The sequence below is a fragment of the Sorex fumeus genome, unplaced genomic scaffold, assembly GCF_029834395.1.
Source record: "Sorex fumeus unplaced genomic scaffold, SorFum_2.1 ptg000044l, whole genome shotgun sequence".
NCBI classification, from domain to species: Eukaryota; Metazoa; Chordata; class Mammalia; order Eulipotyphla; family Soricidae; genus Sorex; species Sorex fumeus.
In genome coordinates, this window is record NW_026606101.1 from 3831605 (window position 1) to 3859468 (window position 27864).

The 27864-nt window shown below is 51.5% G+C and overlaps 1 protein-coding gene across 16 annotated transcripts in view; it reads left to right on the top strand.

Moving 5' to 3' along the window:
• The window catches only part of PTPRT (protein tyrosine phosphatase receptor type T), a 1141641-nt gene that overhangs the window by 388658 nt on the left and 725119 nt on the right, over window positions 1–27864 (top strand). For all 16 annotated transcript variants that reach the window (XM_056121254.1, XM_056121255.1, XM_056121260.1 and 13 more), the window contains exon 3: window positions 5354–5625. In XM_056121254.1, coding sequence (XP_055977229.1) covers window positions 5354–5625 — 272 coding nt within the window. The remainder of the gene's footprint in view (window positions 1–5353; window positions 5626–27864) is intronic.

Consider the following 27864-nt stretch of genomic DNA (forward strand, 5'->3'; position numbering starts at 1 on the left):
GGTCTCCAGGAACCTGAGAGCCCCAGGAGGATACTAATTAAGACAACCTGTTGATCAGAGAGATCCGCATGGAAGTTCTGATGTAGGGAAGGCTTTTGCACCCAGCAGCATCTCCCTTCCTCTTCAGAAGATGCTGCCAAGCTCTGCTGGGATGGAGACTGGATGTGTGTGTGTTTGTGGGGGGTGGGGGGGTAGGGTGTGGGTGAGTGACAGGCTGCTGCATCCCAGCCTTTCCAGAGACTGTGCTTGCCTTGCTGGGTTGCCCCACCTCCCACCTCTCCATGCAGATGTGGATCCCTGTCTTGGAGATACTCTCCCAAATCACTCTGCTTCCCTGGAGGGGGTGCCAGCTGGATTCAGCTGGAATTTCCCATCCCCACTAGCATTCCTCAGTCTCTATCTACTTCCACTCATCTATGCTATCCTGGTCTGACTGGGGATAGTGCTGGTCAGGGGCATCAGGAGACAAGGATTGGGCCCAGTGCCCTTAGCAATGAGTCACTTAACCGCAGCCCAGCCTTGAGACCGCAGATAGAGGAAGAAATACAAGTGGTCTGAGAAGGACTAGTGGGGTGTAACTGTTTCTCAGAGAGCCCCTCCTGAGGCCTGCTCCATTGCAGAGATCCCACACCCCACCCAGGGTGAGTCCATTCAGGGGACTCATACTGGGTGGGGGGTTGGATAAGGACAAGGGGCTTGGCTTCATGGAGTCTACATGGAGTGGGCAACTTGGGATGTTCAGAAACCTCCAAGGGCATCTGAGGTCCTGTACATAAGGTTAGAATCATGGACAGGGCAGTCCGTGGACAGAGTTCCCTTCCCTTAGCTACTGCTGTGAGTGCCTGCCCCACTGGTCACATTCCCTTTAATCTTCTTAGGTGTGCCAGCCACTAGTACAGACATCCCTGGAGGGCATTCTCTTACTTCCTGTCCCTTGGACCCCAAAGCAGATCTGCTCTTCTTATTCCCATCCCCAGAGTGTCCCCAAGACCAATGAGGAGGTCTGACCCTATTGGGCCCTCCTGACCATTCACTTTCCATCCTGAGGGTAGGATTGGTAGGGCACACCATCTTTCTTAACTTTCTCCTAATAGCGCTTCCATTTATTTTGTCCAGTTCTCTTTTGCTTTTTAATTTATTCGTGCAGTGATGGGAGATGATTCCATGGCCTCACATAAGAGGCAAGCATTCTACCACTGAGCTGTATCTCCAGGATTTTACAGAATTTGAAATTTCATTGATGACATTTCACACACACACACACACACACACACACACACATACACACACATGACACATACCTGGAGGCCTTTGCTTTTACACCATCTTTTAAGTCTGTTAAAGTTACTAGCTTACTTGAGTCATTTACAGGTAACTATGGAAAATCTTTCTTTGGGTAAACTTAGAGCAAAGTGCAAAATAATAACTCTAGTTATCCTTTTGTTAAGATCCTCAGGTCGCTTATGAGCTTTAGAGCTTGAAGCTTCTTATTGCTTCCATCTTCAGGAGTTTTTTCCTCAAAATTGTTCGTTTTTTTGGTTTACAATACTATCAATAGTGGTTTCTCATGGACATAATTCCAACACCACACGCATCTCCAGTATTATTTTGTCCATATTTCTGAGCCTTGTACCCCAAAACCTAACTTTCTTGCCACAGCTTGCATTTCAAGTCACACAGATTAATGTTTGGTGTCCAAGTAGTGGTGAGGGGGAAGAGAAATGGGGTGTATCATCCTAACCCCACTCTTCTCTGGCTCTTCTCTGACTTAGATGATCAAAAGAAGCTTGAGATGTCTCCTTGCTTCTCGAGTATTCTTTCTCAGAAGCCATTCTTTTCCTCCTTTTCTCTTCGCTTCTTTGTTCCCCAGGAATATTGCGCTTAATGATAGTCCTAGATGGAGTAGCCACTGTTTCTTGTCTTTTTCCCTGAAAGGAAGAAAGCACCTGTAGGAATCTGGGCTTCTTTGGGGAGGCTAAACAAGGAGGTACTAGCTACAGACATGAACTTGAAAATTTTACAGTAATAGCTTGTTCCTTGTTTCCTTAAGAGCCAAATGAGTAATCCTGTCAAATAAGCCTTTCCTTAAGGTCATTCCAGGAACAGGCATCTTTTTCACTGTGGACTGCTGTCACCAAGCCTCCTGGAATCCTGTTTTTAGGACTGGTTGATGGGAAAGACAGTGATTCTTTATATGCAGGTCACTGGGGATCTTGATAAGGTCCATGTTCAGATTCTGGTACCTGAAACAAGGCCTGAGAGTTTCTTACAGTTTCTCCCAGGTGGTGTGAGGCTGCTGGCCAAGCATTGTCTTGGGAGAGAGCAGATGGTGGTGGAGAGGGCAGTGGGCGCTGGGAGTGCATGTGGCCTCCAGTGTCAAGTCTGGAAATGGCAAACTTCCTGCTCAGGCCCCATTGGCTAGGACCCATCTGCCTGGCCCCATCACACTGTAAAAGAAGGCTGGGGAGTGGCCAAGCTGTGTGGACAAGCAGCGTAGGACAAATAAGTGTTCATCAACCACTAACTGTGCTACATGGCAGGTTGATGGTTGGCCAAGAGCTTGTACAATTCAGCCGCCAGGATATTGGCAGCATCACCTCCCAACAGTTGCAGGAGAGCAACAAGATGGCTAGAGGATGCAAGACAGCGAGCATCCTTGGTCTCATAGTAGTGGATGGAGATTACCCATCTCCACCGTTTCACTGTGCCGCCTTATCACCAAAGCTAGGAGATACCATGCTGAGGGACAGGCTCCTGAGCTGATGAAGGACAACTTCCAGTATATCTCTGCTGTAGCCTATGAGAAGCCTGGTTTGAATGGAAGGGAGGATTGGAAATGTGCAGGGGGTGTTCATAAGAATCAGTGGTGAGAAAGCCAGAAATCATTTCTCAGGCTGCCTTTTGTACCCTGAGTTGTACTTCACCTTGGTGGCAACTGTACCCCTCCTGTTTGGGGCTTGTCTGGCACTTCTCATCTGTCCCAGGTAAACCATCTGTAACCCTATGGAATGTTGATCAGTGGATATATATGGCCTTGGGCACTGGCTCAGTTTTCTCTTGACAGCTCAGTTTCTTTTGTGGTGTCTCCTTTATTGCTGCTTCAGTAGGAGGTTGTGATTGTTGGAGATCACATGACAGAGAATATCCTTCCACTTGTCCTTTTTACTACCAGGGCATAGAATAGAACATTCCACTCTCTCAGGACTACAGGAAAGACACCATTTTTGTCCACTTTCACTGATTCCAGGATGGTTGGTGAGTGGTGAGTGAATTCTATAGCAGGGAAAAGTCTAATGACCTTGATTCGTGTTTTCTTCTATCTTTGGCACCTTGATTCCTGTTGGAATGATTTCTTCCTTACTTACCCATTTCCACCACTCGATGACCTTAAATGGTTATTTAAGAGTAGCTCTGCTTCTCAATATCTTTATGGGGTTTATTTGTTTGGAGGGCCATACTGGTGATCAGGACTAACTGCTGGCTCTAAGTTCAGGGATCACTCCTATCAGTGCTCAGGAAATCACCTGTGGTATTGCGGATTGAATCCAGGTTAGCTGTGTGCAAAATAAGTGCCTTATCCAGTATCTTGGTGGAATTTGAGAGAGGGATGTCTTAAAAATGCAGTTGCTCTGTATGCTGGCTGAGAGAGGAAAGTTCTAGAAGCCTAAGTTGGTTTCAAATCCAAGTTACTTTCTCTAATCCTGCATTGTGAACAATAAGTTTCTGGAGAGTTTGCTGGCTCCATTATTTTCCTGCTTCTATTTTAAAAGTGATTCCCATGACTGACAGGCTGTGAATGATTAGTACCCCCTCGAACCCTAACAAGCTATGAATTGTGCAGCACTTATTAGCTGGAAGCTGTTAGTCTTTTTGATATTCAGGTAAAATAATGAGACTCCTTATAGCTATTGAAGTGGCTCATTTTGGTTGAAGATAAGTAGTCACAAGGTTTCATTCTAAATTGACAATTTTAGGGGTGAAAATAAGATTTCAGAGCCCCAGTGATTTTTTTTAGGTAGAAATATTCTTCTCGGAATCATCCATGAGTTTATCCATGGTGACATATGAGGCAGTCAATTTGCTAGAATCATAGGACTTTTACTTTACAAAGTTAATCCATTTCTTGATTCACAATCAGTTGATTGTGAAATTTCCTTTGACTTTTCCTGTCTTTGTTCTTGAGATAGTCCTTAGAAATTGCTGGACTCTGGGTTTTGTCCACCCTCTGTAGTTATGGTAGGTGGATTCCTGTATCTCTGGGAGGGTGGAGCCATGCTACAGAGACTGAGGGATGGACAGCCCCCGGAACTGATCCAGGCCTTCTGTTTTCACCCAGCTCTTCCTGTGGTCTGAGCTCCCTATTCCAGCTGTACATCTTCCAGCTGCTTCCCATGTTGCTGAGGCATCTCTCTTGTTCCCTTGAGTAGAGTCTGGTTGTTTTTTTTATATTTTTATTAGTGAAACACCATGAGGTACAGTTGTAGACTTACACATTTTTGTGCTTGGGTTTCAGTTATACAATGATCAAGTACCCATTCCTCCACCAGTTCCCATTTTCCACCACCACTGATCCCAGTATCCCTCCTATCCCCATCCCCCCCCCCCCAACCCACCCTGCCTCTGTGGCAAGGCATTCCCTTTTGTTCTCTCTCTCCTTTTGGGTGTTGTGGTTTGCAAAAGAGGCATTGAGTGGCAATCTTGTTCAGTGTATAGTCTACTTTCAGCATGCTTCTCCCATCCTGGGAGGATCCTTCCAACACCCTTTATGTGGTGCTCCCTTCTCTATCTGAGCTCCCTTTCCCCCTGGCATGTGTGGCTGACCTCCTAGCCATGGAGCAAAATTCCTGGTACTAATCTTGTCCACTCTTGGGTGTCAGTCTCCTATTTTGTTACTTTATGTTCGAGTAGGGTCTGTTTTTTTCCATGTTCTTTGAATGCATGATTCCAAGCTATGTAGGTAGAAATGCCACCTCTCGTGTTGCAGTTATCAAGATAGCCCACGTTGCACAAAGTTCTTTCTCCCCTTCTCCCCCATTAACTCAGTTCCTGGGATCCTACTGCCTATTTCCTTGAGGAGCTGCGGTATGAAAGATTTCTCCTGTAAGGATTGCTGGCCACTCTGTAGAAACACTGCGTGTTAGGGCTACCTGAGCTTTCCAGCCCACTTCAGGAGATGTTTGAGCCCCCAGGTAGAGGAGGCGATGCTTGGGAGGCAGAGGGCGGAAAAGCAGCTCCCTCCAGTGAACTGGAACCTCCTGGAGGGTCGTGATTTTGGCCATTGTTTGAGTGTGATTGATTTTTTACAGGATATTTTCTTTCTCTCTCCTTTCTGCTCCTGTGCATGGGTTTCCAGGTTCCTTCATGATGGTGAACAGTTCCGGAAGGGCCTCGGGCCAGAAAGCCCACCTTCTCCTGCCCACCTTGAAGGAGAATGACACCCACTGCATCGACTTCCACTACTACTTCTCCAGCCGTGACAGGTCCAGTCCTGGGGCCTTGAATGTCTATGTAAAGGTCAACGGCGGACCCCAGGGGAACCCCGTGTGGAATGTGTCTGGGGTTGTCACCGAGGGCTGGGTGAAGGCAGAGCTTGCCATCAGCACTTTCTGGCCACACTTCTACCAGGTATGCTATTTCCCATGCTAGTTCATTTTCTTTAAAACGTGGATAGGTCTTGTATCCCTCTTGCCCTGCTAGAGTTTGTATGTGGAAAAGAACTTCATTTAGTTACTCCCTACCTCAACTTGTGTTTCCTCAACTTCTCTTCCGAGCCAGAACCCATAAGTTATTGACTCAGAAATCCTGGCCTGGAGGAAGGGGTGGATATGCCAGCAAACATTCACAATATAGGAGGAAGTCCCAGGGTGCTGAGGGGCAGAGACATTATATTCTTCTTAATAAAGTAATTTCTCTCAGCAATCTGAAAATGGGTCTACTGCTAGCCTTTTAAGGAGGAAAATTAAAGTTTTAGAGATATGCAGAGCCTCCAAAAAGACAATGTTGGGGAGAGAGATAGTTATTCTTCTATCTCATCTTCCTGTCTCCCTCCCTCTCCCTCTCCCTCTCCCTCTCCCTCTCCCTCTCCCTCTCCCTCTCCCTCTCCCTCTCCCTCTCCCTCCCTCCCTTTCTCTCTCTCTTTCTCTCTCTCTCTCTCTCTTTCCTCTCTTTTTTCTCTCTCCACCCTGGAAAACTCTGTGTTCACTCTCGTTCATTCTCTCTCTGTGTCTCTCTTTCTTGCTCCTCTTCTTCAGAACTCCCAAATAAAATCTGTTATACTTTAAAAAGAGAAAGGCAACTAACTCATGAAGAGCAGATAACATCTAGAGATTGTTTATAAGAACAAAGAAGTCATGACCAAACAGGAAAAGGGAAGTGTCTGAGTTGACTGTATGGTCACGCCATAGGTTGGAGGAGCAAGAGCAAGGTTTGGGCCAAAATGGAAATAAAGTTTCCAATTGACAGCCTGTTAAAGACAGTCTGTCAAGGAGGTATTCAGGGAACTGAGCCTGTAGGGGCCAGTAGGTCAGTCATGGAGATTTTGAAGAGCCAGGGAAGGAGATCACATTTATTCCCTAATGTGTGGTGGTGCCACTCACTCATTGCTGTTCAACACTTCCCTTGCACTTCCTGGTTGACTGAAGCTTTCTTGAACCATGATGAGATGCCAGGTTGCCACTGTGCTTTTTGGAGCCCTCTCCTGTGATCCCTCTGATCTGTGAACTACCTCCATACACATGGGAAGGGACCATGCACTGCAGATCACAGGAGGAAGCATATCTCCTACCATCTATGCTCCGAATGATGGGGATTTGTGTTTTTAAAAGGAACCTTTTTACTTTTAATTATTTTGGAATAGCAGAAGTGCCCAGATCTCCTAGCAGAATGTAGAGTCAGAGATGAAGTCCATGGTCTGGCACCTGTAAGGCATGAATTCTGTCCATTTAATCCCTAAAACAAAGGGGGTTTTGTTTGTTTGTTTCATTTTGTTGAATGTTTTTCAGACTTCACCCAGCAGTGCTCAAGGCTTTTTTACTCTCACTTGTACTCAAGGGTCACTCCTGGAGGGGCTCAGAAGACCGTATAGGGTGTCGGGGATCAAACATAGGTTAGACGCATGTAAGGCAAGTGACCTACCCACTGCATTTTATAAAACAAAAATTTTAAGACAGTGTTTCCATGACATAGAATAAGCTTTCAAAGACGTGTCAGACCTTAGTTAGCTGTTTGAAAGTAGATCACTATTGAAAGTCTTAAGTACAAGCAAGAAGCAGATCCAGCCTTTTGGAGTCAGTTTTCTAGAATCTGAAGTGGAAGAGGGGTCCAAGGATGGCAAGACCAGTGCCGGTCAACCTTGAAGTTCAGCTTCCAGGGGTTAGTCCTTTAGATGCTCCACATAAGCAACAATAGTATGCAAGGGTATGAATGCAGTTAAACTTGCAGAGTAAGTAGTGAGCCAGAAGTAGCCAAAGGCCACAGCTGGTTACCCCAGATAGAGGTAATCAAGCTGAGCTCCAGAAATTTGCAGTGAAGAGCAAGAGTATGAACATACTCTTGCTCATTGGCGAATGGGAGCAGAAACCAGGGACCCTGATTCCAGGAGTCTCAGTACCGAGGTGGGGAAGAGCCAGACCCTAGGCTCTAGGATTAGTAATCTTCTTGGTAAATTGGGGTCCCCAGAAGCATGCTGGATTCTGATTCCTAATTCCATGTTCCACCTTGAAAGGAACCATTTGGCCACTATGAGAATGTTTTGATCACTGGTTGCAGGATGTTAGCTGTGTCTTGGGGTCCTTTGATTTTGTAAAATGATGAGGGTACCAGGAATAGCTAAGATTTCTACCGTCACTCCAGTGACCCACCTTCCCAGAGCTTCACTGCCAGAAGGCCTGTCTGGAATTGGCTATGCAGCTCTGCCACCTGCTTTTTCTGAGCCAGATCCGATGAGCTCAGCACCCGCTTTCTTCGAGGGCTTCCCTCCCTCTTTTGCATCTGCCTGAGATTTAGGGCACCTATAACGCCTTTCCTGATGTCAGAGTGTCTCAGCTAATGCTGCCTCTTTATTCTCCCAATTCGATTCCATTGCACCCCACCTTCTGGCTAAGTGGCAAAAGCCTTTTTAGGCTGCTGACTTGTTGCTCCTGAATTTTCAGGGATCTGGACCCTGAGCCCCAGTGGTGGGTTGTGATGCCCAGTGCTTGTCCAGTATGGTTTGTTTTGCAGTGTGGACCTGAGGGTTTCTGGAATTTGGGGGTAGGAAGGGATTTCTCAGGGTGATGACTCTACCAAATTTTCCTGGCTCCTCCACACAAAGGCCTGCCATCTGTAATCTTTCAGAGACAAATTCCAGCTACCCTGCTAAAGTCTTCTCCTGGTATTGTCCTCCAGAGGCTGGATTATTGCTTTTGGAAACAGGCAGCTGGGTCTGGACTGTGGATGCAGGTCTGAGTGGCAGTGTGAGTTGGGTGTTGGGTCCCATGTGTCACATGGCTTCTTTCCCTTTCCAATAACCTCAGCAGCATCATACCACTCTATGTCTAGATATAGTTAGATCAGCAAGCCTCTGGCCTTATGTTCTCTCTCTTCCACCTCCCACATGCAATAAGACGCAAAACCACAGACTTCCTGGTGCTGTCTCTGATGCACCAGCCTCGTAGCCTATAGAGGCTCTGACTCCCAGAAGCTTGCATGACTTAGAAGCTAATTCTGGAAAGGCGTGCTCAGCACAGGCTCCTCCTGTCTCTTGTGCTGCCCTTAGCAGTTTGGCAGTGGGCAGAGGGCAGTAGAAGTATTCTCCAGTTCTGTGCTGGAGGTGGTTGATGCAAGGTTGTACCCATGACCTGCCCTTTGGTGTAAGTAGAAAGCAGAAAGTGGATTCTCGATCCTAATGCTCAAGTCTGGAGCCTTGGTCTGTGGCTGATTGTCTGGGATGTCCTGATATCCTCTCCTATACTTCTATTCTATCCTCACCACCACCAGCTCCCTTGGCTACCTCAACCTCACATGCCTCTTCTTTTCCATCTGCCTCCACTCGCATGGACCCAGAATGCATTCTGGATGTATCAGTTCCTGCCAGTCATCTCTATATCAAAGACTCTGTTGGGCCTAGGAACATAAGTGGAATCCTGGGGTGAAGGGTCCTAGGGGATAATCACACAGGAAAGTCCATTTATGTCTCTTTCTCCTCAGATCTGCTACCCTACCTTTCCATTTTCCTTCACCTCTGATACCATTCCCCAAAATGAGGCACAAATAATCATAACTCTGATGATGCACATGTCTGAAAGAAGTTTTAATCCCTCCCCAACCCCCCCCCACACTCTTTATTTAAATACCATGGCTTACAAAGTTGTGCATGGTGATTTGTAACAGGCATTCGGTATTCCAATACCAATCCCACCACTACTGTCACCTTCCCTCCACCTTTGTCTCCAATTTTCCCAACCACCCCTCATGCCTGCCCCCATAGTAGGCACACAATAATTTATTTTCTATTGCTCATTATCAATAAATTCTTATGGGAATGATAAAAAATATTTCCTTAGAATAAAAGTGGTGAAAATTATCGTATCTAATCATGGGGACACTAAGTCCTTGTCTGAGAGATTACTAATATGTTGATACAAGTTAAGCCTTCTGTGTTAATGTTTTTGTAAGTCCAGATTGGCTGGTTTCTACATTATATTCTATCCAATTGCTACTACTGGGTTTTCAGTATTGCAGAATTTGGAGATGTTGTGCAGCTGCATTTGCAGCCCTGCACTCCAGGAAATCAGAATTTTTAACTGGGCAGTCAGCTGGAGTTAAATTTTTAACTGGGTGGTGACTTGAGGTGTGGGTGTCACTGCTGGAGTTTACAGAAGTACATGAAGGTGACTCTGAGAAGGTCTGGCATTTTCAGTCATAGGAACCCGTGTACCTGAGGGTTTTGGCGGGTTAAGTTCTTTTTTAGGTGATGGATTCTGGCCTGAGACATGGCAGAGACTTTGGAGTGTGGGAGCAAGCTGCTGCTAGTGGTTTTTTTGAGTGGGCACTGCCCATTCCCCATCCCCCCCTGAGAGTACCCTGTATGTCTCAGCTGTGAACAGTTGAGGTGTCCAAGAAATTTTTGCAGCTAGTTGATCTATTCCGAGTTTTATTTATGAGTTTCTGGAACAAGGTTGGTAGATGAGCTTACATGTGATTTTTAAATTTTACGTAAAAAGTTTTATGGAGTAAGATTCTCTGGCTTGCAATATTAATCTTATTGTAAACCACATAATCTCAATCAATGAAAATTTTAGAAAATAAATTTCTTAGAAGACAGGCAGTAAAATGTAGACGATTATTATTATTATGGCCAGCACTCTTAATGAAAAGCCAGAATATTCTTTCCCTGGTTTCTTTCAGAATGTTACTCTCTCACAGTTGAGAAACTCAAGTCTTACCAACCCCAATGCTTTCTAAAAAAATCTCAAGAGGAATTCTGGTGAACAAAAGGTTCTCTTTCTTTGTTGCTGCAAAATACAGAATGGAAAAAAAGCAAACAAATGTATGTTTCATCGTCAAGCACCCATTCTCCTGCGACTAGCTTGTGCTCATTCATGGAACATTAAATAGACCAACTGTGATACAGGTTAGATATTGGGTGATGATAGGGAAAGCAACCAACATTCTAGAGAAGTTTATTTACATTAAACTTTCACTGGAGAAAAGGAATTCTGCTTCTTCAGGTGTTTTCTTTTTGTGCAAGTGTGTTTTTATTTTTATTTTTATTTATTTTTTAATAGTGAAACACCATGAGGTACAGTTTTAGACTTACAAACTTTCATGCTTGGGTTTCAGTTATACATAATCGAGTACCCATCCCTCCACCAGTGCCCATTCTCCACCACCAATGATCCTAGTAGCCCTCCCACCCCCATACTCCATCCCCCTCACCCCACCCTGCCTCTGTGGCAGGACATTTCCTTTTGCTCACTCTTTACTTCAGGGTCTTGTAGTTTGCAATAGAGATATTGAGTGACCATCGTTGTTCTGTCTATAGTCTACTTTCAGCATGGATCTTGCATCCCGAGTGAGTCCTCCAAACATCCTTTACTTGGTGTTCCCTTCTCTATCTGAGCTGCCTTTTCCCCCAGCATGTGCTGCTGGCTTCCGAGCCCTGGAGCAGACCTCCTGATACTTACCTCAACTATTCTTGGGTGTTTGATTCCCATTCTGTTACTTTATATTCCCCAGATGAGTGCAGTCTTTTTATGTCTGTCCCTTTCTTTATGGGTCATTTCACTTAGCATGATACTTTCCAGGTAGAACCACTTGTATGTAAATTTCATGACTTCATCTTTTCTTTTTTTTTTTTTTTTTTTTTCCCCCTTTATTTTATTTTATTTTTTTTAAAGTTGTAGATTTACAATTTTTTGTGCTTTGGTTTCAATTATACAATGATCAGATACCCATCCCTCCACCAGTGCCCATTTTCCACCACCATGGATGATATCCCTCCCACCCCCATCCCCCCATCCCCTCCTGCCTCTGTGGCAGGGCAATCCCCTGTGTCCTCTCTCTCCTTTTGGGTGTTGTGGTCTGCAAAAGAGGCATTGAGTGGCAAACATGTTCAGTCCATAGTCTACTTTCGACATGCATCTCCCCTCCTGGGAGGATCCTCCAAACATCCTTTATTTGGTGCTCCCTTCTCTATCTGAATAGCCCTTTCCTCTAGGATACCCGCCTGGCCTCTAAGTTATGAAGTAATCCTCCTGGTGCTGATCTCAGCTATTCTTGGGTATTAATCTCATACTTTGTTACTTTATATCCCCCAGATGAATGCAATCTTTCTATGTCTATCCCTCTCTTTCTGACTCATTTCGCTTAGCATGATACTTTCCATATTGTACCACTTGTATGTAAATTTCATGACTTCATCTTTTCTAAGAGCTACATAGTACTCCATTGTGTAGATGTACCAAAGTTTCTTTAACCAGTCATCTGTTCTTGGGCATTCAGGTTTCTTCCAGTTTCTGGCTATTGTAAAGAGGGCTGCAATGAACAAACAAGTGCAGATGTCACTTCGACTATACATTTTTGCCTCTCTGGGATATATTCCCAGGAGTGGTATTGCTGGGTCAAACGGGAGCTCAATTTCTAATTTTTTGAGAATCGTCCATACTGTTTTCCAGAAGGGCTGAACCAGTGGACATTCCCACCAACAGTGAAGGAGTGTCCCTTTCTCGCCACATCCACGCCAGCATCGGTTGCTTTTGTTCTTTTGAATTTGGGCCAGTCTCTGAGGTGTGAGATGGTATCTCATTGTGGTTTTGATCTGCATCTCCCTGATGATTAATGATGTAGAGCATTTTCTCATGTGCTTTTTTGCCATTCGGATTTCTTCTTTGAGAAAGTTTCTGTTCATTTCATTGCCCCATTTTTGGATGGGGTTGGATGTTTTCTTCTTGTGGAGTTTAACCAGTATTTTGTATATCCTGGATATCAACCCCTTGTCAGATGTGTATTCGGTGAATATCCTTTCCCATTCTGTAGACTGTCTTTGTATTTTGGTCACTGTTTCTTTGGAGGTGCAGAAGCTTCTTAGTTTAAGATAGTCCCATTTATCTATCTCTGTTTTCACTTGCTCGGCCAGTGGCGTGGCATCTTTGAAGATACCATTAGCTTCAATGTCATGGAGGGTTTTGCCAACTTTATCTTCAATGTACCTTGTGGTTTCTGGTCTGATGTTGAGGTCTTTAATCCATTTTGATCTTACTTTTGTACATGGTGTTAGGCAGAGTTCTGAGCCTATTTTTTTGCATGTAGCCGTCCAGTGATGCCAACACAATTTATTAAAGAGGCTTTCCTTACTCCACTTCACATTACTTGCACCTTTATCAAAGATTAGATGAGCATATGATTGAGGAGAGATGTCAGTGTATTCAACCCTGTTCCATTGGTCTGCAGTTCTGCCTTTGTTCCAGTACCATGCTGTTTTAATTATTACTGCTTTGTAGTACAGTTTGAAGTTCGGGAGGTTGATTCCTCCCATTTTCTTTTTCCCAAGAATTGCTTTAGCTATTCGTGGGGGCTTATTGTTCCATATAAATTTCAAGAGTGTTTGCTCCATTTCTTTGAAGAATGTCATGGGTATCCTTATAGGGATTGCATTGAATTTATACAATGCTTTCGGTAGTATTGCCATTTTGACAATGTTAAGTCTCCCGACCCATGAGCAGGGGATATCTTTCCATTTCCTCATGTCCTCTTTTATTTCCTGAAGTAGCGTTTTGTAGTTTTCTTTGTACAGGTCCTTTACTTCCTTAGTTAAGCTGATTCCTAGGTACTTGATTTTCTGGGGCACAATTGTGAATGGGATTGTTTTTTTCATGTTGCTTTCTTCTCTCTCACTGTTTGCGTATAGGAAAGCCATGGACTTTTGGGTATTGATTTTATAACCTGCAACTTTACTATACGAGTCTATTGTTTCTAAGAGTTTTTTGGTGGAAGTTATTGGGTTCTCTAAGTAGAGTATCATATCATCTGCGAATAGTGAGAGCTTGATTTCTTCCTTTCCTACCTGAATGCCCTTAATATCTTTTTCCTGCCTAATCGCTATTGCAAGTACTTCCAGTACTATATTGAACAGCAGTGGAGAGAGTGGGCATCCCTGTCTCGTCCCTGATCTTAGAGGGAAGGCTCTCAGTTTTTCCCCATTGAGGATGATGCTTGCTGTAGGCTTGTGGTAGATGGCTTTAATTATGTTGAGGAAGGTCCCCTCTATACCCATTTTGGCTAGGGTTTTCATCATAAAGGGGTGCTGGATCTTATCAAATGCTTTCTCTGCATCTATTGATATGATCATATGCTTTTTATCTTTTCTTTTGTTGATATGGTGGATTATGTTGATTGATTTCCGAATGTTGAACCATCCTTGCATCCCTGGGATGAATCCTACTTGGTCATGGTGTATGATCTTTTTGATGAGTAGTTGGATTCTATTTGCTAGTAGTTTGTTGAGGATCTTTGCATCTGTGTTCATCAGGGATATCGGCCTGTAATTCTCTTTCTTTGTGGTATCTCTGTCTGCTTTTGGTATCAGTGTGATATTTGCTTCGTAGAAACTGTTCGGAAGTGTTTTTGATATTTCAATTTCGTGGAAAAGCTTAAAGAGTATTGGGAGTAAGTCCTCTTTAAAGATTTGGAAGAATTCACTAGTGAATCCATCCGGGCCAGGACTTTTGTGCTTGGGGAGACTTTTTATTACCATTTCAATTTCCTTGATGGTGATAGGTCTGTTCAGGTATTCCAGGTCTTCTTGGTTCAGCCTTGGGAGTCTGTAGGAGTCTAGGAATTTATCCATTTCCTCGAGGTTTTGATGTTCCGTGGCATAAAGCTTCTCAAAGTACTCCCTGAGGATCCTCTGAATTTCTGTGGTTTCTGTTGTAATGACCCCCTTTTCATTTCTGATTCGGTTTATTAGGGTTTTCTCTCTCCCTTTCTTTGTGAGTTTTGCTAGAGGCTTATCGATCTTGTTAATTTTCTCAAAGAACCAGCTCTTGGTTTCATTGATCTTTCGGATTGTTTTTTGGGTTTCCATCTCGTTAATCTCTGCTCTGAGTTTTATTATTTCCTTTCTCCTGTTCGGGTTGTGCTCCTTTTTTTGGTCCTTCTCCAAGCTCTTAAGCTGTGAGGTTAGGTTACTTATGTGTGCTCGCTCCTCCTTCCTGAGGAATGCTTGTAGAGCTATAAACTTTCCTCTTAACACAGCCTTTGCTGTGTCCCATAAGTTTTGGTAACTCGTGTTCTCATTTTCATTCGTTTCTAGGAATCTTTTGATTTCCTCTTTGATTTCCTGTCTAATCCACTCGTTGTTCAATAGTGCACTGTTTAATTTCCAGGTGTTTGATTTAGTTTTCTGTTTTTGTGTGTGATTTACTTCTAATTTCAGCGCATTATGGTCTGAGAAGATTGTTGCTACAATCTCTATCTTCTTAATTTTATGGAGGCATGTTTTGTGGCTCAGCATGTGGTCTATCTTGGAGAATGTTCCATGTACGCTTGAGAAGAATGTGTATTCAGCTTTTTGTGGATGAAGTGTCCTGTATATATCTACTAAGTCCCTTTCTTCCATTGTTTCCCTCAAATGAAGTATGTCCTTGCTAAGCTTGAGTCTGGTTGATCTATCAAGAGGTGACAAAGCAGTGTTGAAGTCTCCCACTAGTATTGTGTTGCTATTGATGTCTTTTTCCAAATCTATGAGTAGTTGTTTTAAGTACTTTGCTGGTCTCTCATTAGGTGCATATACATTTATTATTGTAAGTTCTTCCTGTTGTACAGATCCTCTGATCAATAAGTAATGGCCTTCACTGTCTCTTATGACCTTCCTCACTCTGAAATCAATGTGGTCTGATATAAGGATGGCTACCCCAGCTTTTTTATGGGAGCTGTTTGCCTGTAGGATTGTTTTCCAGCCTTTGACTCTGAGTCTGTGTTTGCTTTGACTATTGAGATGCGTTTCTTGCAGGCAGCAGAATGTTGGGTTCAATTTTCTAATCCATCCTGCCACTCTATGTCTTTTAATTGGTGCGTTTAGCCCATTGACATTGAGAGAGATTATTGTTATGGGATTTTGTCCCATTGTTCTGTTAAAATTGGGTGTATTTGAGGCGCCTTTCTTGCCTTAAAGTAGCCCATTTAGTTGTTCTTGTAACCATGGTTTTGAGTCTATGAAGTTCCTGAGCTGTTGTTTGTCTGTGAAACTGTGTGTTGTTCCTTCTATTATGAATGAGAGTCTTGCTGGGAAAAGTATTTTGGGGAAGGCATTTATTTCATTGAGTTTTTTTACTATGTCCCACCACTGTTTTCGGGCCATGAGGGTTTCATCAGAAAAATCAGCTGTGAATTTTAAGGATGCTCCTTTGTAAGAGATTTCTTTCTTCGATCTTGCTGCTTTCAGAATTTTGTCTCTGTCTAAGGTTTTGGTCATTTTGATCAGAATGTGTCTTGGGGTATTTTTATTCGGATTTCTTCTAGCTGGTACCCTTCGGGCCTCCTGAATGTGGTCACAAGTTTTCTTCAGCTCTGGAAATGTTGTAGCAATGATGTCTTTGACAGTTTCTTCTTCATCGAGGTTTTCTTCCTGTCCCTCTGGGACTCCAATAATTCTTATGTTACCCCTCTTGGCTTCATCACGATCTTCTCTTGCCATCTGTTCCCGAATTGTGAGTCTCTTTTCCATTTTCTGCTCTTTTCTGGAGAGTCTCTGAACTTCATCTTCGAGCTCACTGATTCTGTTCTCAGCCGCTGTTACTCTGCTGCTGAGGCCTTCCACTGAGCTTTTCAATTCGCCTACGAGATTTTTCAGGTCTGACATTTCTGATTGCATTTTCCTCATTTCTGCCTTCAGATCCTCTTGTCTTCTATTGGCATTGCTTTCCATTGATTCTTTTAATTCCCTAAGCATCCTAAGTAGCTCCCTTCTGAATTCCTTGTCAGAGAGGTTGTCTAACACTACAGTACTGTTGGTGTCATCTGGGCTAGACTCTTCAATATGAATGTTTGGTGGGCTTTTGCGTTGCTTTACCATTGTGAGAGGTGTGGTTTAGTCCTTCACGTTCAGTGTTACTATTCTGCTTGATATGCAGTGTGAGTTAAGATAGGCTTATGAGTTATTGGCAACTGTATTTCTAGTGGCTGAGCTAAAACAGAGAAGTTTCCATCTAAGAAGTTAGCTTATGGTTCCTATGGCATAAGTAGTGGGAAAATATTTCGCGGCCGCGTTAGCGGCCGCGGCTCCGGAAAGAGTCCCTGGCACTGGGCGAGGAGTTGGGAATGTCTCCTGTTTGGAATTGGAGCCGTTCAGCTTTGTTGCCCAGAGCTGGGCCTCTGTGCCCGTCCCACGCGGCTCAGGGGTTGAAAACCGGCTGTCTCGGGGCTGTTTCTAGCTGCGCGTGCCCAGAGAGGAACCCAGGCCCTTGGGGGCGGGCTGTACCTGTTGGAATTGGAGCCGTTCAGCTTTGTTGCCCAGAGCTGGGCCTCTGTGCCCGTCCCACGCGGCTCAGGGGTTGAAAACCGGCTGTCTCGGGGCTGTTTCTAGCTGCGCGTGCCCAGAGAGGAACCCAGGCCCTTGGGGGCGGGCTGTACCTGTTGGAATTGGTGCCGTTCAGCTTTGTTGCCCAGAGCTGGGCCTCTGTGCCCGTCCCACGCAGCTCAGGGGTTGAAAACCGGCTGTCTCGGGGCTGTTTCTAGCTGCGCATGCCCAGAGAGGAACCCAGGCCCTTGGGGGCGGGCTGTACCTGTTGGAATTGGAGCCGTTCAGCTTTGTTGCCCAGAGCTGGGCCTCTGTGCCCGTCCCACGCGGCTCAGGGGTTGAAAACCGGCTGTCTCGGGGCTGTTTCTAGCTGCGCGTGCCCAGAGAGGAACCCAGGCCCTTGGGGGCGGGCTGTACCTGTTGGAATTGGAGCCGTTCAGCTTTGTTGCCCAGAGCTGGGCCTCTGTGCCCGTCCCACGCGGCTCAGGGGTTGAAAACCGGCTGTCTCGGGGCTGTTTCTAGCTGCGCGTGCCCAGAGAGGAACCCAGGCCCTTGGGGGCGGGCTGTACCTGTTGGAATTGGAGCCGTTCAGCTTTGTTGCCCAGAGCTGGGCCTCTGTGCCCGTCCCACGCGGCTCAGGGGTTGAAAACCGGCTGTCTCGGGGCTGTTTCTAGCTGCGCGTGCCCAGAGAGGAACCCAGGCCCTTGGGGGCGGGCTGTACCTGTTGGAATTGGTGCCGTTCAGCTTTGTTGCCCAGAGCTGGGCCTCTGTGCCCGTCCCACGCAGCTCAGGGGTTGAAAACCGGCTGTCTCGGGGCTGTTTCTAGCTGCGCATGCCCAGAGAGGAACCCAGGCCCTTGGGGGCGGGCTGTACCTGTTGGAATTGGAGCCGTTCAGCTTTGTTGCCCAGAGCTGGGCCTCTGTGCCCGTCCCACGCGGCTCAGGGGTTGAAAACCGGCTGTCTCGGGGCTGTTTCTAGCTGCGCGTGCCCAGAGAGGAACCCAGGCCCTTGGGGGCGGGCTGTACCTGTTGGAATTGGAGCCGTTCAGCTTTGTTGCCCAGAGCTGGGCCTCTGTGCCCGTCCCACGCGGCTCAGGGGTTGAAAACCGGCTGTCTCGGGGCTGTTTCTAGCTGCGCGTGCCCAGAGAGGAACCCAGGCCCTTGGGGGCGGGCTGTACCTGTTGGAATTGGAGCCGTTCAGCTTTGTTGCCCAGAGCTGGGCCTCTGTGCCCGTCCCACGCGGCTCAGGGGTTGAAAACCGGCTGTCTCGGGGCTGTTTCTAGCTGCGCGTGCCCAGAGAGGAACCCAGGCCCTTGGGGGCGGGCTGTACCTGTTGGAATTGGAGCCGTTCAGCTTTGTTGCCCAGAGCTGGGCCTCTGTGCCCGTCCCACGCGGCTCAGGGGTTGAAAACCGGCTGTCTCGGGGCTGTTTCTAGCTGCGCGTGCCCAGAGAGGAACCCAGGCCCTTGGGGGCGGGCTGTACCTGTTGGAATTGGAGCCGTTCAGCTTTGTTGCCCAGAGCTGGGCCTCTGTGCCCGTCCCACGCGGCTCAGGGGTTGAAAACCGGCTGTCTCGGGGCTGTTTCTAGCTGCGCGTGCCCAGAGAGGAACCCAGGCCCTTGGGGGCGGGCTGTACCTGTTGGAATTGGAGCCGTTCAGCTTTGTTGCCCAGAGCTGGGCCTCTGTGCCCGTCCCACGCGGCTCAGGGGTTGAAAACCGGCTGTCTCGGGGCTGTTTCTAGCTGCGCGTGCCCAGAGAGGAACCCAGGCCCTTGGGGGCGGGCTGTACCTGTTGGAATTGGTGCCGTTCAGCTTTGTTGCCCAGAGCTGGGCCTCTGTGCCCGTCCCACGCGGCTCAGGGGTTGAAAACCGGCTGTCTCGGGGCTGTTTCTAGCTGCGCGTGCCCAGAGAGGAACCCAGGCCCTTGGGGGCGGGCTGTACCTGTTGGAATTGGAGCCGTTCAGCTTTGTTGCCCAGAGCTGGGCCTCTGTGCCCGTCCCACGCGGCTCAGGGGTTGAAAACCGGCTGTCTCGGGGCTGTTTCTAGCTGCGCGTGCCCAGAGAGGAACCCAGGCCCTTGGGGGCGGGCTGTACCTGTTGGAATTGGAGCCGTTCAGCTTTGTTGCCCAGAGCTGGGCCTCTGTGCCCGTCCCACGCGGCTCAGGGGTTGAAAACCGGCTGTCTCGGGGCTGTTTCTAGCTGCGCGTGCCCAGAGAGGAACCCAGGCCCTTGGGGGCGGGCTGTACCTGTTGGAATTGGAGCCGTTCAGCTTTGTTGCCCAGAGCTGGGCCTCTGTGCCCGTCCCACGCGGCTCAGGGGTTGAAAACCGGCTGTCTCGGGGCTGTTTCTAGCTGCGCGTGCCCAGAGAGGAACCCAGGCCCTTGGGGGCGGGCTGTACCTGTTGGAATTGGAGCCGTTCAGCTTTGTTGCCCAGAGCTGGGCCTCTGTGCCCGTCCCACGCGGCTCAGGGGTTGAAAACCGGCTGTCTCGGGGCTGTTTCTAGCTGCGCGTGCCCAGAGAGGAACCCAGGCCCTTGGGGGCGGGCTGTACCTGTTGGAATTGGTGCCGTTCAGCTTTGTTGCCCAGAGCTGGGCCTCTGTGCCCGTCCCACGCAGCTCAGGGGTTGAAAACCGGCTGTCTCGGGGCTGTTTCTAGCTGCGCGTGCCCAGAGAGGAACCCAGGCCCTTGGGGGCGGGCTGTACCTGTTGGAATTGGAGCCGTTCAGCTTTGTTGCCCAGAGCTGGGCCTCTGTGCCCGTCCCACGCGGCTCAGGGGTTGAAAACCGGCTGTCTCGGGGCTGTTTCTAGCTGCGCGTGCCCAGAGAGGAACCCAGGCCCTTGGGGGCGGGCTGTACCTGTTGGAATTGGTGCCGTTCAGCTTTGTTGCCCAGAGCTGGGCCTCTGTGCCCGTCCCACGCAGCTCAGGGGTTGAAAACCGGCTGTCTCGGGGCTGTTTTAGCTGCGCATGCCCAGAGAGGAACCCAGGCCCTTGGGGGCGGGCTGTACCTGTTGGAATTGGAGCCGTTCAGCTTTGTTGCCCAGAGCTGGGCCTCTGTGCCCGTCCCACGCGGCTCAGGGGTTGAAAACCGGCTGTCTCGGGGCTGTTTCTAGCTGCGCGTGCCCAGAGAGGAACCCAGGCCCTTGGGGGCGGGCTGTACCTGTTGGAATTGGAGCCGTTCAGCTTTGTTGCCCAGAGCTGGGCCTCTGTGCCCGTCCCACGCGGCTCAGGGGTTGAAAACCGGCTGTCTCGGGGCTGTTTCTAGCTGCGCGTGCCCAGAGAGGAACCCAGGCCCTTGGGGGCGGGCTGTACCTGTTGGAATTGGAGCCGTTCAGCTTTGTTGCCCAGAGCTGGGCCTCTGTGCCCGTCCCACGCGGCTCAGGGGTTGAAAACCGGCTGTCTCGGGGCTGTTTCTAGCTGCGCGTGCCCAGAGAGGAACCCAGGCCCTTGGGGGCGGGCTGTACCTGTTGGAATTGGTGCCGTTCAGCTTTGTTGCCCAGAGCTGGGCCTCTGTGCCCGTCCCACGCAGCTCAGGGGTTGAAAACCGGCTGTCTCGGGGCTGTTTCTAGCTGCGCATGCCCAGAGAGGAACCCAGGCCCTTGGGGGCGGGCTGTACCTGTTGGAATTGGAGCCGTTCAGCTTTGTTGCCCAGAGCTGGGCCTCTGTGCCCGTCCCACGCGGCTCAGGGGTCGAAAACCGGCTGTCTCGGGGCTGTTTCTAGCTGCGCGTGCCCAGAGAGGAACCCAGGCCCTTGGGGGCGGGCTGTACCTGTTGGAATTGGAGCCGTTCAGCTTTGTTGCCCAGAGCTGGGCCTCTGTGCCCGTCCCACGCGGCTCAGGGGTTGAAAACCGGCTGTCTCGGGGCTGTTTCTAGCTGCGCGTGCCCAGAGAGGAACCCAGGCCCTTGGGGGCGGGCTGTACCTGTTGGAATTGGAGCCGTTCAGCTTTGTTGCCCAGAGCTGGGCCTCTGTGCCCGTCCCACGCGGCTCAGGGGTTGAAAACCGGCTGTCTCGGGGCTGTTTCTAGCTGCGCGTGCCCAGAGAGGAACCCAGGCCCTTGGGGGCGGGCTGTACCTGTTGGAATTGGTGCCGTTCAGCTTTGTTGCCCAGAGCTGGGCCTCTGTGCCCGTCCCACGCAGCTCAGGGGTTGAAAACCGGCTGTCTCGGGGCTGTTTCTAGCTGCGCATGCCCAGAGAGGAACCCAGGCCCTTGGGGGCGGGCTGTACCTGTTGGAATTGGTGCCGTTCAGCTTTGTTGCCCAGAGCTGGGCCTCTGTGCCCGTCCCACGCGGCTCAGGGGTTGAAAACCGGCTGTCTCGGGGCTGTTTCTAGCTGCGCGTGCCCAGAGAGGAACCCAGGCCCTTGGGGGCGGGCTGTACCTGTTGGAATTGGAGCCGTTCAGCTTTGTTGCCCAGAGCTGGGCCTCTGTGCCCGTCCCACGCGGCTCAGGGGTTGAAAACCGGCTGTCTCGGGGCTGTTTCTAGCTGCGCGTGCCCAGAGAGGAACCCAGGCCCTTGGGGGCGGTCTGTACCTGTTGGAATTGGAGCCGTTCAGCTTTGTTGCCCAGAGCTGGGCCTCTGTGCCCGTCCCACGCGGCTCAGGGGTTGAAAACCGGCTGTCTCGGGGCTGTTTCTAGCTGCGCGTGCCCAGAGAGGAACCCAGGCCCTTGGGGGCGGGCTGTACCTGTTGGAATTGGAGCCGTTCAGCTTTGTTGCCCAGAGCTGGGCCTCTGTGCCCGTCCCACGCGGCTCAGGGGTTGAAAACCGGCTGTCTCGGGGCTGTTTCTAGCTGCGCGTGCCCAGAGAGGAACCCAGGCCCTTGGGGGCGGGCTGTACCTGTTGGAATTGGAGCCGTTCAGCTTTGTTGCCCAGAGCTGGGCCTCTGTGCCCGTCCCACGCGGCTCAGGGGTTGAAAACCGGCTGTCTCGGGGCTGTTTCTAGCTGCGCGTGCCCAGAGAGGAACCCAGGCCCTTGGGGGCGGGCTGTACCTGTTGGAATTGGAGCCGTTCAGCTTTGTTGCCCAGAGCTGGGCCTCTGTGCCCGTCCCACGCGGCTCAGGGGTTGAAAACCGGCTGTCTCGGGGCTGTTTCTAGCTGCGCGTGCCCAGAGAGGAACCCAGGCCCTTGGGGGCGGGCTGTACCTGTTGGAATTGGAGCCGTTCAGCTTTGTTGCCCAGAGCTGGGCCTCTGTGCCCGTCCCACGCGGCTCAGGGGTTGAAAACCGGCTGTCTCGGGGCTGTTTCTAGCTGCGCGTGCCCAGAGAGGAACCCAGGCCCTTGGGGGCGGGCTGTACCTGTTGGAATTGGTGCCGTTCAGCTTTGTTGCCCAGAGCTGGGCCTCTGTGCCCGTCCCACGCAGCTCAGGGGTTGAAAACCGGCTGTCTCGGGGCTGTTTCTAGCTGCGCGTGCCCAGAGAGGAACCCAGGCCCTTGGGGGCGGGCTGTACCTGTTGGAATTGGAGCCGTTCAGCTTTGTTGCCCAGAGCTGGGCCTCTGTGCCCGTCCCACGCGGCTCAGGGGTTGAAAACCGGCTGTCTCGGGGCTGTTTCTAGCTGCGCGTGCCCAGAGAGGAACCCAGGCCCTTGGGGGCGGGCTGTACCTGTTGGAATTGGTGCCGTTCAGCTTTGTTGCCCAGAGCTGGGCCTCTGTGCCCGTCCCACGCAGCTCAGGGGTTGAAAACCGGCTGTCTCGGGGCTGTTTCTAGCTGCGCATGCCCAGAGAGGAACCCAGGCCCTTGGGGGCGGGCTGTACCTGTTGGAATTGGAGCCGTTCAGCTTTGTTGCCCAGAGCTGGGCCTCTGTGCCCGTCCCACGCGGCTCAGGGGTTGAAAACCGGCTGTCTCGGGGCTGTTTCTAGCTGCGCGTGCCCAGAGAGGAACCCAGGCCCTTGGGGGCGGGCTGTACCTGTTGGAATTGGAGCCGTTCAGCTTTGTTGCCCAGAGCTGGGCCTCTGTGCCCGTCCCACGCGGCTCAGGGGTTGAAAACCGGCTGTCTCGGGGCTGTTTCTAGCTGCGCGTGCTCAGAGAGGAACCCAGGCCCTTGGGGGCGGGCTGTACCTGTTGGAATTGGAGCCGTTCAGCTTTGTTGCCCAGAGCTGGGCCTCTGTGCCCGTCCCACGCGGCTCAGGGGTTGAAAACCGGCTGTCTCGGGGCTGTTTCTAGCTGCGCGTGCCCAGAGAGGAACCCAGGCCCTTGGGGGCGGGCTGTACCTGTTGGAATTGGTACCGTTCAGCTTTGTTGCCCAGAGCTGGGCCTCTGTGCCCGTCCCACGCAGCTCAGGGGTTGAAAACCGGCTGTCTCGGGGCTGTTTCTAGCTGCGCATGCCCAGAGAGGAACCCAGGCCCTTGGGGGCGGGCTGTACCTGTTGGAATTGGAGCCGTTCAGCTTTGTTGCCCAGAGCTGGGCCTCTGTGCCCGTCCCACGCGGCTCAGGGGTTGAAAACCGGCTGTCTCGGGGCTGTTTCTAGCTGCGCGTGCCCAGAGAGGAACCCAGGCCCTTGGGGGCGGGCTGTACCTGTTGGAATTGGAGCCGTTCAGCTTTGTTGCCCAGAGCTGGGCCTCTGTGCCCGTCCCACGCGGCTCAGGGGTTGAAAACCGGCTGTCTCGGGGCTGTTTCTAGCTGAGCGTGCCCAGAGAGGAACCCAGGCCCTTGGGGGCGGGCTGTACCTGTTGGAATTGGAGCCGTTCAGCTTTGTTGCCCAGAGCTGGGCCTCTGTGCCCGTCCCACGCGGCTCAGGGGTTGAAAACCGGCTGTCTCGGGGCTGTTTCTAGCTGCGCGTGCCCAGAGAGTAACCCAGGCCCTTGGGGGCGGGCTGTACCTGTTGGAATTGGAGCCGTTCAGCTTTGTTGCCCAGAGCTGGGCCTCTGTGCCCGTCCCACGCGGCTCAGGGGTTGAAAACCGGCTGTCTCGGGGCTGTTTCTAGCTGCGCGTGCCCAGAGAGGAACCCAGGCCCTTGGGGGCGGGCTGTACCTGTTGGAATTGGAGCCGTTCAGCTTTGTTGCCCAGAGCTGGGCCTCTGTGCCCGTCCCACGCGGCTCAGGGGTTGAAAACCGGCTGTCTCGGGGCTGTTTCTAGCTGCGCGTGCCCAGAGAGGAACCCAGGCCCTTGGGGGCGGGCTGTACCTGTTGGAATTGGAGCCGTTCAGCTTTGTTGCCCAGAGCTGGGCCTCTGTGCCCGTCCCACGCGGCTCAGGGGTTGAAAACCGGCTGTCTCGGGGCTGTTTCTAGCTGCGCGTGCCCAGAGAGGAACCCAGGCCCTAGGGGGCGGGCTGTACCTGTTGGAATTGGTGCCGTTCAGCTTTGTTGCCCAGAGCTGGGCCTCTGTGCCCGTCCCACGCGGCTCAGGGGTTGAAAACCGGCTGTCTCGGGGCTGTTTCTAGCTGCGCGTGCCCAGAGAGGAACCCAGGCCCTTGGGGGCGGGCTGTACCTGTTGGAATTGGAGCCGTTCAGCTTTGTTGCCCAGAGCTGGGCCTCTGTGCCCGTCCCACGCGGCTCAGGGGTTGAAAACCGGCTGTCTCGGGGCTGTTTCTAGCTGCGCGTGCCCAGAGAGGAACCCAGGCCCTTGGGGGCGGGCTGTACCTGTTGGAATTGGAGCCGTTCAGCTTTGTTGCCCAGAGCTGGGCCTCTGTGCCCGTCCCACGCGGCTCAGGGGTTGAAAACCGGCTGTCTCGGGGCTGTTTCTAGCTGCGCGTGCCCAGAGAGGAACCCAGGCCCTTGGGGGCGGGCTGTACCTGTTGGAATTGGAGCCGTTCAGCTTTGTTGCCCAGAGCTGGGCCTCTGTGCCCGTCCCACGCGGCTCAGGGGTTGAAAACCGGCTGTCTCGGGGCTGTTTCTAGCTGCGCGTGCCCAGAGAGGAACCCAGGCCCTTGGGGGCGGGCTGTACCTGTTGGAATTGGAGCCGTTCAGCTTTGTTGCCCAGAGCTGGGCCTCTGTGCCCGTCCCACGCGGCTCAGGGGTTGAAAACCGGCTGTCTCGGGGCTGTTTCTAGCTGCGCGTGCCCAGAGAGGAACCCAGGCCCTTGGGGGCGGGCTGTACCTGTTGGAATTGGAGCCGTTCAGCTTTGTTGCCCAGAGCTGGGCCTCTGTGCCCGTCCCACGCGGCTCAGGGGTTGAAAACCGGCTGTCTCGGGGCTGTTTCTAGCTGCGCGTGCCCAGAGAGGAACCCAGGCCCTTGGGGGCGGGCTGTACCTGTTGGAATTGGAGCCGTTCAGCTTTGTTGCCCAGAGCTGGGCCTCTGTGCCCGTCCCACGCGGCTCAGGGGTTGAAAACCGGCTGTCTCGGGGCTGTTTCTAGCTGCGCGTGCCCAGAGAGGAACCCAGGCCCTTGGGGGCGGGCTGTACCTGTTGGAATTGGTGCCGTTCAGCTTTGTTGCCCAGAGCTGGGCCTCTGTGCCCGTCCCACGCAGCTCAGGGGTTGAAAACCGGCTGTCTCGGGGCTGTTTCTAGCTGCGCATGCCCAGAGAGGAACCCAGGCCCTTGGGGGCGGGCTGTACCTGTTGGAATTGGAGCCGTTCAGCTTTGTTGCCCAGAGCTGGGCCTCTGTGCCCGTCCCACGCGGCTCAGGGGTTGAAAACCGGCTGTCTCGGGGCTGTTTCTAGCTGCGCGTGCCCAGAGAGGAACCCAGGCCCTTGGGGGCGGGCTGTACCTGTTGGAATTGGAGCCGTTCAGCTTTGTTGCCCAGAGCTGGGCCTCTGTGCCCGTCCCACGCGGCTCAGGGGTTGAAAACCGGCTGTCTCGGGGCTGTTTCTAGCTGCGCGTGCCCAGAGAGGAACCCAGGCCCTTGGGGGCGGGCTGTACCTGTTGGAATTGGAGCCGTTCAGCTTTGTTGCCCAGAGCTGGGCCTCTGTGCCCGTCCCACGCGGCTCAGGGGTTGAAAACCGGCTGTCTCGGGGCTGTTTCTAGCTGCGCGTGCCCAGAGAGGAACCCAGGCCCTTGGGGGCGGGCTGTACCTGTTGGAATTGGAGCCGTTCAGCTTTGTTGCCCAGAGCTGGGCCTCTGTGCCCGTCCCACGCGGCTCAGGGGTTGAAAACCGGCTGTCTCGGGGCTGTTTCTAGCTGCGCGTGCCCAGAGAGGAACCCAGGCCCTTGGGGGCGGGCTGTACCTGTTGGAATTGGAGCCGTTCAGCTTTGTTGCCCAGAGCTGGGCCTCTGTGCCCGTCCCACGCGGCTCAGGGGTTGAAAACCGGCTGTCTCGGGGCTGTTTCTAGCTGCGCGTGCCCAGAGAGGAACCCAGGCCCTTGGGGGCGGGCTGTACCTGTTGGAATTGGAGCCGTTCAGCTTTGTTGCCCAGAGCTGGGCCTCTGTGCCCGTCCCACGCGGCTCAGGGGTTGAAAACCGGCTGTCTCGGGGCTGTTTCTAGCTGCGCGTGCCCAGAGAGGAACCCAGGCCCTTGGGGGCGGGCTGTACCTGTTGGAATTGGAGCCGTTCAGCTTTGTTGCCCAGAGCTGGGCCTCTGTGCCCGTCCCACGCGGCTCAGGGGTTGAAAACCGGCTGTCTCGGGGCTGTTTCTAGCTGCGCGTGCCCAGAGAGGAACCCAGGCCCTTGGGGGCGGGCTGTACCTGTTGGAATTGGTGCCGTTCAGCTTTGTTGCCCAGAGCTGGGCCTCTGTGCCCGTCCCACGCGGCTCAGGGGTTGAAAACCGGCTGTCTCGGGGCTGTTTCTAGCTGCGCGTGCCCAGAGAGGAACCCAGGCCCTTGGGGGCGGGCTGTACCTGTTGGAATTGGAGCCGTTCAGCTTTGTTGCCCAGAGCTGGGCCTCTGTGCCCGTCCCACGCGGCTCAGGGGTTGAAAACCGGCTGTCTCGGGGCTGTTTCTAGCTGCGCGTGCCCAGAGAGGAACCCAGGCCCTTGGGGGCGGGCTGTACCTGTTGGAATTGGAGCCGTTCAGCTTTGTTGCCCAGAGCTGGGCCTCTGTGCCCGTCCCACGCGGCTCAGGGGTTGAAAACCGGCTGTCTCGGGGCTGTTTCTAGCTGCGCGTGCCCAGAGAGGAACCCAGGCCCTTGGGGGCGGGCTGTACCTGTTGGAATTGGAGCCGTTCAGCTTTGTTGCCCAGAGCTGGGCCTCTGTGCCCGTCCCACGCGGCTCAGGGGTTGAAAACCGGCTGTCTCGGGGCTGTTTCTAGCTGCGCGTGCCCAGAGAGGAACCCAGGCCCTTGGGGGCGGGCTGTACCTGTTGGAATTGGAGCCGTTCAGCTTTGTTGCCCAGAGCTGGGCCTCTGTGCCCGTCCCACGCGGCTCAGGGGTTGAAAACCGGCTGTCTCGGGGCTGTTTCTAGCTGCGCGTGCCCAGAGAGGAACCCAGGCCCTTGGGGGCGGGCTGTACCTGTTGGAATTGGAGCCGTTCAGCTTTGTTGCCCAGAGCTGGGCCTCTGTGCCCGTCCCAACGACTTCATCTTTTCTAACAGCTGCATAGTATTCCATTGTGTAGATGTACCAAAGTTTCTTTAACCAGTCATTTGTTCTCGGGCACTCAGGTTTTTTTCCAAATTTTGTCAATTGTGAACAGTGTAGCAATGAACATAGAAGTGCAGATGTTATTTGGACTATACTTTTTTGCCTCTCTGGGATATATTCCCAGGAGTGGTATTACTGGATCAAATGGGAGCTCAGTTTCTAAGTTTTTGAGAATCGTCCATACTGTTGTCCAAAAGGGCTGAACCAGTTGGCATTCTCACCAGTAGTGAAGGAGAGTCCCTTTCTTGCCACATCTGAGCCAACACTAGTTGCATTTGCTTTTTTTGGATGTGGGCCAGTCTCTGTGGTGTGAGATGATATCTCATTGTTGTTTTGATCTGCTTCTCCCTGATGATTAATGACATAGAGCATTTTCTCATGTGCCTTTTTTGCCATTCGGATTTCTTCTTTGAGAAAGTTTCTGTTCATTTGTCACCCCAT